A 14,521-nucleotide genomic window follows, 5' to 3' on the forward strand; every position below is an offset into this window, starting at 1 on the left:
TAGACGAGGTTATCGCGCCTTATATATATATTTTTTATCCACTGCTATCATACTATCCATTGGTACCTAGCCGCAACCAAATTTTATATTGGAAAGCGTTACCTTGATGGAGACTCCAGCAACACGCTCAATCGCAGACGTGAGTCTGTCAGTTTCCTATCGCAAAACCAACGCCTTGGCTCCGAATTGCGCATCCCTCCTTATGGCGGCTACGATTGTACATATGTATATCGCATGGCCCTATTGTCGTTCTGCTTGCTCGTGGCAACAAAATAAGCCACTGTGAAGAAATGCGATAGCGGTCCCGTTGTGGTGTCAATTCTTAGACCACGAACGTACCGTTGTAGCGACGGTAGATGCAGTATTACACATTTTTCCATCCCTACCCGCACGGTAATTGGGAGCGGTCCTTTGAGCGCCCTGGTCCTTCTGAAATTCGACTACGGTACCGTTGTATACTAATCTCTTTAGGAATTAGTAGTTTGTTGTTTTATTGCAAGGTTATTTTGATATTTGTCGCGTGAGTGTGTATTATGTGGAACAACTGTAAAAGTGGGTCTAACATATTTAACCAAAAAACCCCACATTCTGAGCTTGCTTAACCGCACATTCGCTGCGCAACTTACAGAGCGAGCAGTCAACTCGCACACCAAACACATTTGTAAAACTACTTTTTCAAAAAAAAGTTTTGAAGTTTTTGTTTTGTAATTTGGAAACATCTTTTCTTACCAATTTGTTATCACTTTTCCTTTCATTTTTCAATTAATTTTTTGTGGTGAAAGTGAAAGAAATATTTTCTCGTGAAATTTCAAGTTTCTTTTTTTTTTTTATTTATGTGGTTATAATTGGAAATTCTAAATTTTATCTGCCCGTAACAAATAATTTGTTAAATTTTGTGACTAACAACTAATTTTAATATAAACTAAAAAATTTTAAGTGTAAAAAAAAAATTATTTCAAAATTAAAAAAAAAGTTTGACTCCACCGTTTATAGTTCGTGAGCTTCTCGTAGTGCCACCCGCAATTTCTACGACCACCTTAAGAATGCCACTCCATTTGAAGAAACGCGCCACAAAAAAACGCGCCAAAAAAGCCGCCTCCTCATTTTCGAAATTCAAAAAGCTCATCGTTCCACGTCCCGACGTACTCCATGGCTATTTGCATCACACTGATATTAATTTGTATTTGGAATATCTACAAAATCGTTATAGTTTCGTACAAGTCCATTTCCTGGGGTTAACGTATGAGAAACGCGCAATGAAAGCCATCGAAATCGATTGGTATAGCGAACGTAATGTGACAACAATGGAACGTGAACGTTCACGTCATTTGATTGTAGAAAATATGATCGGAAATACGATGTTAGTGCCGATGCGTGCTAATTTGCATAATGCAACAAATATTCGTAATTATGTATTCATTGAAGGTGGTACACATGCTCGTGAATGGATGAGTATATCGGTGGCTCTTAACTGTATCTATCAACTGACCGAGAAACATTTACGTAATTATGATTTATTACGTAAGCTACGCTTCATTATTGTACCGGTAACAAATCCAGATGGTTATGAGTATACGTTAACGAAGAATCGTCGTTGGCGTAAAAATCGTCGTCCAATAAGGCATTCACGTCACATTGGTACCGATTGTAATAGAAATTACGATTTTCACTGGGAAGCGGGTCCTTCGAAAATGAGTCGTAATACGTTTAAGGGTGTGAAACCTTTTTCGGAACCCGAAACTCGTGCTATGCGTAATTTGCTGTTGAAGTTTAAATCAAATTTATTGTTCTTCTTGTCGTTACACTCATATGCACAGAGTATTATGTATCCATGGGGATATTGTCAGTGAGTAGGTATAATTCATGGATCAACTATATGGTTGGCTCATCTCTACAGCACCAACATATCTTTGTTCAGATTGTCAAAATCTGCGTGTTGGTGTTAGGCAAATGGAATGGAGAAAAAACATATAATTTTGCAATTCTTGTGTGAAAATAAAGGCGCTAAATTAGATGCATTTACTAAAAAAAATAACTTAAAGTGATGTGAAGCAATTTTTTTATAAAAAATTGGCCACCACGGCAGTAGATAATTGTCAATGTATTGGTTACATTTTGCGTTTTCCATCTTCTTTTGACGATCCCTATACCAGTGAAATGAAAAAAATAAAATCAGTTGATGAGATGAGCCAACCATATAATTAAGCCAGGGTAGAATTTACATAAATCCAATCTAAGGGTTAAAAAAAATTTATTCCGCTATACCTTCGAGAAGATTTGGGCCAAGCTTATCTTCCAATTTGGGTCGTGCTACTTTTTGAGTTGTACTATAAGTGAGCGCAACGGGGCCTACGTTGTTGTTGTTGTTGTAGCAATGCTTGCCCCACCTAATAGCCGCGACCGATCACAAATTGTCATCAATATCCTCTAACGGGCGTCCAAGGAAACTTGCCGTTTCAACAGGGGTGGACCATAAGGAAAGGGGTGTTAGAGGCGTTGGTTCCACATTACAATTGAAGAGATGGTTGGTGTCATGTGGGGACACATTGCAAGCGGGGCATACATTTTGTATGTCGGGGTTGATTCTGGATAGGTAAGAGTTTAACCTGTTACAGTATCCAGAACGAAGTTGAGCAAGAGTGACACGCGTTTCCCTGGGGAGTATGCGTTCCTCTTCCGCAAGTTTTGGATAATTTACTTTAAGTAATGGATTCACCGGGCAATTCCCGGCATAACGGTCCGACGCCTGTTTATGGAGTTCACCAAGGACCTGCTTGTGTTTTTTCACTTCATACGGCTGGGTTCTCAGGTGCCGTATTTCCTCAAAATGCTTACGGAGATGACTCCTTAAGCCCCTAGGCGGTGCTGGTTCATCAATCAGATGTCTGTTGGGATGCCCAGGTTTCTGGGTATTCAACAGGAACTGTTTGGTCAGCATCTCATTTCTCTCCCTGATGGGGAGTATTCTCGCCTCATTATGCAGATGGTGTTCTGGGGACATAAGAAGACAGCCCGTGGCGATTCTGAGAGCAGTATTTTGGCAGGCCTGTAGTTTCTTCCAGTGGGTGATTTTTAGGCTTGGCGACCATATGGGTGACGCGTAGCACGTAATCGGCTGGCTAATTGCTTTGTATGTAGTCATGAGCGTTTCTTTATCTTTTCTCCAAGTACTGTCAGCGAGGGATTTGAGGATTTTGTTACGGCTCTGAATTCTCGGAACAATTGCGGCTGCGTGCTCAGCAAAATGTAGATCCTGATCAAACGTCACACCCAAGATGTTGGGGTGTAGGACAGTCGGTAGCGTAGTGCCATCGACGTGGATGTTTAAAATGGTCGACATTTGGGACGTCCATGTTGTAAATAAGGTCGCGGAAGATTTAGTCGGTGATAATGCCAGGATTCGCGAGGCGAAAAAACTGGAGAGATCAGGGAGGTAGCCGTTTATTTTATTGCATAGCGCATCGATCTTTGGGCCTGGGCCTGTGGCCATTATTGTGCAGTTATCGGCGTAGGAAACGATTGTGACTCCTTCCGGTGGTGAAGGTATCTTAGATATGTAGAAATTAAACAAAAGTGGGGATAGGACACCACCCTGTGGCACTCCTTGTTTAATTCTCCTTGGTTTTGATGTTTCGTTTCTAAATTGCACCGATGCCTGCCGACCACCCAGATAATTTGCCGTCCACCTTTTAAGACATGGGGAAGGGTAGACCCTTCAAGGTCCTGCAGTAACGAGCCATGGTTGACCGTATCAAAAGCTTTTGATAGGTCTAGCGCTACGAGTACTGTTCTATGGTGGGGGTATTGATTTAAACCGCAATTTATCTGGGTGCTAATGGAATTTAGCGCGGTGGTAGTGCTATGGAGTTTTCTGAAGCCATGCTGATGAGGGGCTAGCTGCAAATTTGCTTGGAAATAAGGGAGCAAAATGGCTTCAAGCGTCTTTGCCACTGGCGATAGGAGAGATATCGGACGATACGACTCACCTATGTCAGCTGGTTTCCCAGGCTTTAGTAGCGGGACCACCTTGGCCATTTTCCATTTCTCAGGTATGACAAAGGTGGAAAGAGGCAGATTGAAGACATGCGCTAAATATTTGAAACCCTCTTTCCCTAGGCTTTTAAGCATCGGCATGGCTATGCCGTCTGGGCCCACTGCTTTGGATGGTTTAGCACGACCAATGGCGTCCTCAACCTCTTTAGCGGTGATGGTGATTGGTGACGCGCTGAATTTGTGTTTATGTGCGTGTCTATTGGCTCTCCGTCTATCTTTGTCGACCGTAGGATGCATTATATATTGTCGGCAGAAAGCGCTCGCGCATTTTTTCGCGTCCGACAGCACTTTGTCGCCAAAGGCGATGGAAACTTTGGCTTTGTGCTTAGTCGGATTCGATAGGGACTTTACGGTGGACCAAAGTTTACCCACACCGGTAGAGAGGTTACAACCTCTTAGGTGCTCGCCCATTTCGCCCGCTTGTGTTCATCCACAAGCAATATGATGCGTTGGTTTATATCCCTTATTTGGGGGTCGCCTGGATCAAGCTGTCTTATAAGGTCACGTTCTCTCGCTAAGTTTGCGGCCTCCGCCGGGAAGTGGGCCGGATTTCGGGAATTCTCCCGGCGGGAATGAAATGTGCCGAGGCGGATTTAATGACCTTACGGAAGGCACGCTCCCCTTGGCGGGCATCAGTCGGGGTAGGGAGGGCAGCAAAGCGGCTGTCTGTAAAGGATTTATATTCTTCCCACTTTCCTTTTTTGAAGTGTATGAAAGTGCGTTTTTCAGTGACGATGGAGTCGGCGGTACGCTCAAGCGAAATAAGTATGGGCAGGTGGCGGATGCCAATGTTACCATCGGCTGCCAGTTGACGCAGTTTACGAGTTCTGCGCTCACTATTGAGATATCTGGCGAGCTGTGACAGCTTCCTACCATACGTGTGGGGGCGTCTCCGTTTATTGTGCAGAACGTCGTTTCTTCTATTTGATCCGCCAACATCTCACCCCTACTGTCCGCCCGCAAGTTTGAATGCCATAGATCATGATGGGTATTGAAATCGCCTAAGATAATGCGATTGGTGCCAGTGAGTAAGGTCCTGATATTAGGGCGGTATCCACTGGGGCAACAGGTGGCAGGAGGAATGTAGATGTTGATGATTTCTAAGTTTGCATCGCCTGACCGGACAGATAGGCCTTGACGTTCTAAGACATTGTCCCTGCGGTCGATGCCAGGATCAAATATATAATATTGCACAGAGTGGTGTATGATGAACGCGAGACCGCCTCCATTTCCGCTCTCGCGGTCTTTCCTGTGGACGTTATACCCAGAGCAGGTCTGCAATGCAGATCTTGCTGTGAGTTTAGTCTCTTGAATCGCAGCAATGCGGATGTTGTGCCGCTTCATGAAATCGACTATCTCCGTAATCTTCCCAGTTAGTCCATTACAGTTTAACTGCAGAATTCTGAAGTGCATAAGAGGAGACGTCGCCACTCTGGGGGTAAGTGACGGGTGACTACGCCTGGGTTGTGGAAGGCCAGGACGCAATTGCTGTTGTGGCCCAGGGACTGGGCGTCCTTGGGCAAAAATTTGGGGTACCCGGATGATTTGGGTTTGCGACCTGGCAACATGGCGCGATGAAACCCGTCGTGGGGTTGCCGTCGCGGAGACCAGAACATCTAGGAAAGTGGCACCACCCAAGGCAGGAGCTGCATTGGGCGGATGTCGCAAACCTATATATTCTGTGCTGGCAGACGGTGCAAACGGAGGTAGGGACTAAGAGTCTGTTTCCCTGACCTGCACGATTGCTGCCGGAAAAGAGGGGGGGGGGGGGGGGGGGGGGGGGGGGGGCGAAGAAGGGGGCAGGGGCTGATGCTCAGCAGTGCTACCAACTCTACTACGAAGGTAGTAGTTATGAGTGGTATCAGCTGTTTGAGTTGTTGGCGCCGTGGGGCGCGAGCAGCAGCGGGTACTTGTTGTGGCTTGCAGAGCAGCGGGGTTGCTGGAAGGTAGGGGGGGAGGGGGGGGGGGGGGGGGGGCGCTTAGGTGTAGACTACGGGACGCCCTTGGGCGTGAACAGCAAGGAGCCACAAAAGATTTATAAAAGTTACGTGGACGTTGGGTTTTGAGATCAAGCCCAGAACAACCTGTCCGATGCAACCATCCCTTGCACGAGACACACTGAACAGAGTATGACCGTCCTAAAAAGATTCTTTTCCGGCAGATGGAGCAAAACCATTTCTCAGGACCGGGGTCAGGAGACGGACCCGCATTGGATTCGATGCCTTCCCGGAGTAAGAGAATATGGAGCAGTCCTGCTGCAAGGAGCTGCTGGGAGGATGACAATTTGTGGGAGGGACGAAACAAATTTGATGGGGTCACACTGAAATGACAGTCCCTGATCGGTAAAAATCCCGAGTCGCTCCGGTACATAGAACCGACTGCCTTGGGAAGTGACGGGGCCTACGTGTTTTATGCCGATTTCGAACGGCATCTGCAAGCAGATGTATTTTGACGGAGGCCCTTCGTGGGAGAAATGCACTCGAGAATGTTTGCCAAACCACTGCCGTGGAGTGTCCCCGGTTAGGAAAACTTTTTTTCAATTGAAATAATTTGTTATATGTTGCTTTGTTCGGACTTTGAACGTGGATCCTCGGTGTAATGGGTGCAGCCCCCTACCACCAAACCACGGAGGCCCGTGAGGACCTCACATAGACTGAATGAGTCCATAGAATTACGAAAAGTTTGCTCAACCACCAAATTGGAAAACCCAATCCGAATCCAGAACCTACGTTTTAAATAACTCATTCCTCTTTGCAAAGACTATAAGCTTCTAGATCTGATAGCTTTGCCACTCCTTATAACTGGACTCTTAGTGGGGCGAGCGCAAGGCACTAGTATAAAACGTGCTCGATCGTTTCCTCCAATCCGCACTTCCTACATCTGCTATCACTGCCAAGGCCTAATTTAGAAGCATGTGATGCCAGAATGCAATGAAATGTTGGAAAGACTATAAGGGCATGGACCCGGAATGGGAATGCATACAGGACGCAGAATGAACTAGGCAGAGGACAAAAGCGCATTGTGATTTCTACTGTAGTGTGGCCAAAAGATAAGCGCATTTCGGAGCCGTGGTGTCAACCCTTTCACGGGTTGCCAGCACAATTTATAGCTTCTCCAACCCAAGCATCAAGCTCACCTACCCGTGGCGAATCCTCTTTCTTCAACAGGCGAGGCTCTGGCGACTCCAGGTTTCCCATGGGGACGGGATGGCCTATAAGATTGTTATCATATTAAATCGTTGCGAGATGATCGGTACGGAACGTGCCAGATCTATATCCGGAAAAGAATCATCGCCATCGATAACACTCTCCAAAACCTTCGGGGAGCGTCTTAATCGCTACAACAACAACAGCAAAAGTTATTAGTTGTGTCAGCCATGCACGAAGTTATTAGTTGTGTCAGCCATGCACGAGATCATCAACCAGCCTTACAGGAACTGTGCCCTTATTACGGGTTTAGGCAATCCAAGTGCATGTCGTCATATCACAGTACTTAGTGTTTTGTATAGCGGTCATTAAACGAGGTTAGACTGGCCGGAATTAGGTTTCGGGTTCCAAATCAGGCACAACTATTTTAACGTTGCTTAAGTACAGTTCCTTCAACTTTTATTGCAGACAGCTTCCCGAATCATGGCAAACTTTGGAAAGGTTGGCCTTAGCCGGACGCAAAGCTATCAAATCCTACAATGGAAGACATTATCGAGTCGGAAGCATAGCAAAGTTTGTTGTTGATATCGTAAATAATTTAGTTTTTTAACATTCTTTTTCGTCATACAAATTTATTAGATTAAGCAAACGTCATATAACCGGTTCGATTGTCGACTATGCCTTCGGTGTCATTAATGTACCCCTATCATTGGTAATGGAATTGCCATCACACGACTTGGGTTTCCAACCGCCAGCAGAATCAATTAGTTCCATTGGTCATGAATCTTGGTTTGGTATACGTGAAATGTGTAAAACGGCATATGATCTAATGCCACCATTTTTAAATCTACAAGCAGCTATATTGGCCAATAGTAAACTGTGTAAAAGCATCAATGACAAACAGCAGGAACCAATGCCAACAGTAGCAAATATTTCAAATCAATGCAATACAGCGCAAGTGCCTGTAAAAGGTTTAAAAAAGTAATTATAACGGCCATATAGATCTTAATAGCGCTCACTAAAAACCGTATGATCTCAGTATATATATGCAAAATAATAAACATAAAATATCTATAAAATCTGAAAACTTCTGCAGCACATCTGAATATCTTTTCTGAAAAATGTGTTTCTGTTTTAAGTTGACACATTAGCGTACGATTTTACAATGCATATGTACCATGTATTTAAAAGGTAATAAAATAAGTAATATTTTGAAGTACTAAAGAAAATCGATGGTCGGTCATGGTATTTTTTTATTGTTTTTATTTTATATACGCCCATTTTATAAACACATGTGTATTTGCATGAGTTGGTATCTTTATCGGTCGGCATATGTACTGAATTTTCATATCGGTAACTTAATTCACAAAGGCCCAACCAACTGCTTTTTCCGAAACCTCCCTTTTCATAGATTTTGGTATAATATATTAAATTAGACAATCACAAACAAACGATGGAATTATGTCACTTTTAAATATTCATATCTGCTTGCAAGTAATATGGAAATAAAATTGGGCCATTCACAAGAATGCAAAATTATAAGATTTGAGTTTCCATAGTTGCCCATAATAAAAAATTTGATTAAGGCGAATATGAGACCTTTTTAACAGCCTAAATGTTCTTGCTTCTCCTATCAAATTTTGAATTTTTTGATTAGGATTTTTGTTAGTTGAGTTAACAATGTTTCGTTGGACATAAATCTGAAGCATCTAACTCTTTGTCTGATAATGAAGAAGTTTTATATGATTACTTCCAAGGCGAATTCAGTACCAGGTATTGTTATCCCAACAGCAGATTGCTTCTTTTTTATTATTATTTTTTTTTTCATGCAACGCCTTGTCAGTTAATCGAAATCAATGAAAATTTGCTTTTGACATTCTTCTGCACGGCAAATTGGTTGAATTCGCTTTGCCATCACCTTGTATGAATTCGTCTTAACTACTGCTAAAATGTAATAAGAGAAAGTAAAATGTTTTCAATGTTTTGTGAGTCTTGCAAATTTTATTATGACCATTTTTTAATATATTTCAAGAAAAATTCTGATTTTCTTTTTTCGAATATATTTTAAGTTCAACATGCATAGTTTTTTTTTATTTATATTTACGAGTATATTTTAACGCTTGACAGAATAAAGTAAAAAACTTTTTGTGATAAAAACAGGATACTTAAAATTTGCTCTCCCTTAAATGTTGTTGTCCTGTAATGTACTTGGATACGTGAAAATTATGTGGGTAGGAAAAACTGGCGTTTTTTATGTGAGTACATGAATATGTAGTAGAGCTATAGTATTTTGTTATCGTTGACTACAACGAACTAATTGTTTTTCCTATATTTATAATATTTATTCAGCACATTCTGCTGTATTTCTGGGTGCTGCATATTTCAAACGCAATTTTTCATAAGTTTTACGATCCTAAAATAAAAAAAAAAATTTGTTTAATAAATTTTTTGATTCCAATATGCGCTGTCTTACCTGCACTGTAACTGAAGGTCGCACCAATTTCAGTGCGTAATCGAAATGTTTCTTTCGTACATGTAAGTCTGTGGATTCTGGATTATGTATTGACTCTTTTAAAGCTACCATGGAAGCTTGCCGTACCAGACCAGCTAAATCAGCACCAGTATAACCATCCGTGCTGTCAGATAAAGCAACGAAATCAACATCTTCAGCTAATTCAGGTTTTGTGCGATTCTAAAATGTAAACAAGCAAAAATTTATGAAAAATCTATATATATATCAAACTCAAAAAAAAAGAATCCTCACCTTCGTTGTCGCTTTAAGTATTTCAATTCGTTCCTCCTTTTGCGGCAGGCCTACATACAGTATTGTGTCTAAACGTCCAGGACGTAATATAGCTGGATCTATTATATCAGGTCGATTACTCGCCGCTAAAATATACACGCCTTTGCGCTCCTCAACGCCATCCATTTCTGTAAGCAATTGATTTACTACGCGTGTACCCGCACCACTTTCATTGCCATCGGAACGTTTCGGGCATAACGAATCAAACTCATCGAAGAAGATAACACAAGGGGCTGAATTACGTGCACGTTGAAAGCATGCACGCACTGCTCGCTCACTTTCGCCAACATACTAAAAGAAAAAACACAAGCATTTAGTTAATATTTTACACCGTGTGTTTTAAAGTTGTCTATTCCTACCATATTCATTAATTCGGGTCCCTTAACAGATATAAAATTTATTCCAGCCTCATTGGCTATAGCTTTAGCAAGCAGTGTTTTACCACAACCAGGTGGTCCACACAACAGCACACCAGAAGGTGCTGTCAATCCTAATGTAATTAACTTTTCGGGGAATTTTACAGGTGCCAAAACCGCCAGCTGCAACTCTTCCCGTATATCTTGCAATGCTCCTACATCGTTCCACGTTACATCCGGCACGGTTATAAAGCCTTCACGTTTCGATGATGGTTGCACGACTTTTACAGCCTCAAAAAAGTCATCTAATGTTATACAAAAATCTGAGGCGCATGTTAAATCTGCGGGCGGATTTTCCAACCAGTTTAAAAGTTCAAGGAGTGATGGTTCTGAAATGTTTTGGGGATCAATGGTATCAGCGGCCTCACGAACATCATTAGCAGATGTCTTATCTGCTGCAGTTGCGTTTGCAGTTTCTGTTTTTTTATTTGCGTCTTTTGTGGCTTCATCTGATCCGTCCAATTCTTTTCCAGTACTATCCGCCATTTGGACATTTTCATCTTTCTTTTCAGCATTTTCTTCCTCGGTTTTACTGGCATCTTCTTTTGTTTCTTCATTTACAACTTCATCAACATCCATTGCTTCTGAACCCTTTTTAGGTGTTTTGTCTGTTTCTTCTGCTTTTGCTGCTGTACCATTAGTACTGTTTTCGACGTTTTCCTCAGCATCTGCAGAAACCTCATTGGAGTCCCTTTTGGGATCATCAGATTTTTCTCCCACAACAACTATTTCTTCCTCGACTGTTTTATTTTGCTTTTTATCCTTGGCCAATTTTCCGGTTTTCTTTTGTTCAACTTGTTTGCTATTAACATCTGTACCCTCATCGGCTTCATCGTCTAAATCAACTATAGTTATGTTGCGTTGTGATTCTAATTGGAAAGCGCGTATGCATTCTGCACATCTATAATAAACAAAATAGTTAGAAATTGATTTTGATTTTATTTAACAACTATGTGTTTTTTAATTCTACGCAAACCATACTTTCTCTTCACAGCAATTGTTGCAGCACGTGAAACTAATGCCAAGAGATCAGCACCAACATAACCCGGTGTTAGTTCTGCTATTTTATCGAAATCACATTTCGGCTCGATCGAGAGACCATAACAAATAATCGTTAATATATCTTTGCGATCCTTACGTGTTGGTATGCCTATAGCAACTTCATGATCGAAACGTCCAACACGTCGTAGAGCCGGATCTAATACATCAGGTCGTGTGGTTGCACCTATAACTAAAACGCTTTGTCCGTCTTCGGTTAATTTCAGATTATCCAAACAACTTATCAATTGTGACACAACTCTACGTTCCATATCTTTTTGTGCAAACGAACGATTCGATGAGATAGCATCAATTTCATCAATAAATAAAACGCTAGGTGCATAAATTGCCGCTTGCTCGAATACATCGCGTATACGTTCTTCAGATTCACCCGAGACGCCAGCTATTAATTCTGTAGCAGCAACCTCTATTAATGGCAAATTTAATTGCTGTAAAGAAAATTTGGTAGTATATATAAAATAAAAGTTTACGTTTATAAATTGCATGTATATATACCCCAGCAATTGCATGCGCAAGTAACGTTTTTCCAGATCCAGGTGGTCCGTGCAATAATAAACCACGAGGTGGCATTAAACCCAAAACAAAATATATATCCGGTGCTTTTATATGCATTAATAATTCGCAAAGTTCTTTTAAAGTTTTCTCCATACCACCAATATCTTGAAAAGTTTCACGCGATTTACGTAGTACTACCTCTTTCTTGAATTTACGTTGCCGTTGTTGATTAATTTGATTGGAAGCAACAGTTGAAAATGGTCCGGCATCGTTATTTTGTTGTTGTTGCTGCTGCTGTTGTTGTTGGTAATTGGATAAACGATTCCAACGTTGATTTTGTTGATGTTGCAATTGTTGCTGTTGTTGTTGACGGTATTGTTGTGTATGTTGGTCATTTCTATCATATGGTTGAGACGAAGCCCTATCGTTCTTTTCTAATAATATTAAGTATGCATTCAAATTTTCGTTCGTATATTGTGGAGATATACTAATACCTCCGTTCAACAGCAACTTACGCTTTTTATTCGGTTGTTGTTGGTTTTGTTGATCAGAAGATTCCGGAAATTCGTGGCGCTTATGTGCTCCAGTTGCTGTTACAGACCCAGCACTGCCAATTGCATCTGTAGTTACTGTACTAGACGATCCCTTGGTAGAGTCATCTTTAATTTTATTTAATATAATTCCAGAAAGGGATTTTTTACTATTAGCAGCGGTGGCATCTATTTTTTAAAATTGAATTGAAGTTTTAATTAAATATACTATTTCAAAGGAAAATAAAATTTTATCTACTACATTTCACTTACTTGTGCCATCAGGTTTTCCATTGGTACAATTATCATCCACACTATCGTCATCACTACTAATATCAATAGCTTCGCCAGCGGTCTGTTTGTTTGCTGTTGCTGACTTTGGGGCGTTACTATTGTCCTTCGGTTTTTGATATAGGCTATTCATTAAATTATTCATCAAATTACTGGATGCAGAGTCCTTAGTAACAAAAAAGTTTAACGGACATTATAAACATACATAACTCCGTCTGTAACATAATAACCATCATTGATATAATATTCCGCATACTTACGTCCATTACTTCTAGATCAGAACCATCAGATTCATCCCCGCTTGAAGGCTGACTTTCCAAACCATAACTGTGCGAAACAATGCGATACGCTGTTAAGTAGTAAAAACGAGTTAATTGAATAATTTTTGCATATTCAAGGATGATGTGATATACATTTGGATATGTATGCATGTCAAGCCAAGTACATAAATCACACAGTACTCACCCTGTTCAACTAGAGCTCGAAATGGTGCTTGTTTACGACGCGTATACTCCGGATAGCGTTCCATCAGCTGCCTAGTCATCACGCTGACATCCAAAAATTTCTTGTCTACATTTTCCTCAAGATACTGTAATAGAAATAGTATTGATTGTATAAATCAAAAAGAAAACATATGCATGTTAATTCCTTATAGCCGCGTAAAGAACGCTAAAAAATGGCACTGACAAACATAACCTCAATGATGTCGCCGATAATTATAATTGTTGGTACACATATTAAAAACTTTCATTTAGCTATAATACCTGTTTAACACGATTAATAATATGCGGATCGTGGAGCATAGGCTTGTTTTTCTTCATTATAATGCTTTTTTATTACGATACTGAACAATTATAAACGATTGACCAAGTAAAAGTCCCGACGCCCGCTGCTAGTGATGGAACGATATTTCGCTATTGGCGATTGCATCGCCGTGAATGAAAAATCGCTAATAGCGATAGCTATTAATATCCAAATATATCAGTGATTGGCGATTTTCCTTCAGCATGAAATTCTACTACTAAAATAGTGATAGCGGCAAAGTAATCACTGATAGTGAAATATCGATCATCGCTACTACCCTGCAAAAATTGTTGAATTACGTGTTCCATTTTCTTGATGTTGGAGTACTCTAACAATACTCCTTTCCAATGCGTTTGCGGCCCACCATCAGCCGATCTTTGCTCGTTTTTTAACGACAGTGATCACGACACGATGACGATCGAACAGAGTTGCCAAAAGTAAAATATTGCATGCAAATAACTAATAATAAAATTTTACTTTGGCAACTCTGATAAAATGCAACAGCGCACTGGTTTTATGTATACATACTAAAGTATGTATAGAGAAATATTAGTTTCTTTATTCACGCAAATGCTAAATAACATAAGAATATTCGTAGTATAAAATATAAAAGTTGTATTGCCCCTCTTCATTTACTTTCATTTTAAATTTAATTCACTTCGATAATTCTTTCCGACACAATTCCTTTTTAGTACTTTGGTATATGATCCTCTGTGGGTACTTCATGGAGTACTACAGTGAAAGTACTTTGGAAAGTACTCTCACGTATGTACTCTATGGAATACTCACAAACAAAGCGAGAGTAGGATCACCTACTCCTCTCCTAGGACATCGCAATGTTAATTGGCGCACATTTTTTGTATGAATACAGAATAGATTTGGAGCAGTCCTATACTCCCAAAGGAGTATTCCTTACATTATTTA

At 40.9% G+C, this 14,521-nt stretch overlaps 2 protein-coding genes across 3 annotated transcripts; one reads left to right on the forward strand and one right to left on the reverse strand.

The window, feature by feature from the left end:
- Positions 1 to 796: 796 nt before the first annotated feature.
- On the forward strand, positions 797 to 8,357 carry LOC137253720 (carboxypeptidase B1). The gene is made up of 3 exons (XM_067791126.1): positions 797 to 1,846; positions 7,668 to 7,772; positions 7,839 to 8,357. The coding sequence occupies exons 1-3, from the start codon at positions 1,044 to 1,046 to the stop codon at positions 8,182 to 8,184; spliced, it is 1,254 nt and encodes a 417-aa protein (XP_067647227.1). The 5' UTR covers positions 797 to 1,043; the 3' UTR covers positions 8,185 to 8,357.
- An 823-nt stretch (positions 8,358 to 9,180) lies between these two features.
- Positions 9,181 to 13,716, reverse strand: smid (nuclear valosin-containing protein-like smid). Of its 2 annotated transcripts, none has more exons than XM_067757334.1 (11): positions 13,558 to 13,716; positions 13,259 to 13,382; positions 13,054 to 13,142; positions 12,776 to 12,959; positions 12,488 to 12,691; positions 11,973 to 12,406; positions 11,400 to 11,905; positions 10,362 to 11,319; positions 9,964 to 10,293; positions 9,673 to 9,891; positions 9,181 to 9,612 (listed from the first exon to the last, which is right to left on the reverse strand). In XM_067757334.1, the coding sequence occupies exons 1-11, from the start codon at positions 13,612 to 13,614 to the stop codon at positions 9,541 to 9,543; spliced, it is 3,177 nt and encodes a 1,058-aa protein (XP_067613435.1). In that variant the 5' UTR covers positions 13,615 to 13,716; the 3' UTR covers positions 9,181 to 9,540. The 2 variants fall into 2 exon arrangements, with proteins under 2 accessions (XP_067613435.1, XP_067613434.1); XM_067757333.1 differs by having other exon boundaries at positions 12,467 to 12,691.
- Between the last annotated feature and the right edge of the window lie 805 nt (positions 13,717 to 14,521).

This window comes from Eurosta solidaginis, chromosome 5 (assembly GCF_040869045.1).
Source record: "Eurosta solidaginis isolate ZX-2024a chromosome 5, ASM4086904v1, whole genome shotgun sequence".
Lineage (NCBI taxonomy): Eukaryota > Metazoa > Arthropoda > Insecta > Diptera > Tephritidae > Eurosta > Eurosta solidaginis.

Coding starts and splice junctions, on each gene's coding strand:
- LOC137253720 (XM_067791126.1), top strand. CDS start 1,044: ATGCCACTCCATTTGAAGAAACGCGCCACAAAAAAACGCGCCAAAAAA. Junction 1,847..7,667: donor TATCCATGGGGATATTGTCA/GTGAGTAGGTAT, acceptor CTTTTATTGCAG/ACAGCTTCCCGAATCATGGC. Junction 7,773..7,838: donor CGAGTCGGAAGCATAGCAAA/GTTTGTTGTTGA, acceptor CAAATTTATTAG/ATTAAGCAAACGTCATATAA.
- smid (XM_067757333.1), bottom strand. CDS start 13,614: ATGAAGAAAAACAAGCCTATGCTCCACGATCCGCATATTATTAATCGT. Junction 13,143..13,258: donor TCGAGCTCTAGTTGAACAGG/GTGAGTACTGTG, acceptor ACTACTTAACAG/CGTATCGCATTGTTTCGCAC. Junction 12,692..12,775: donor TGGAAAACCTGATGGCACAA/GTAAGTGAAATG, acceptor TTTAAAAAATAG/ATGCCACCGCTGCTAATAGT.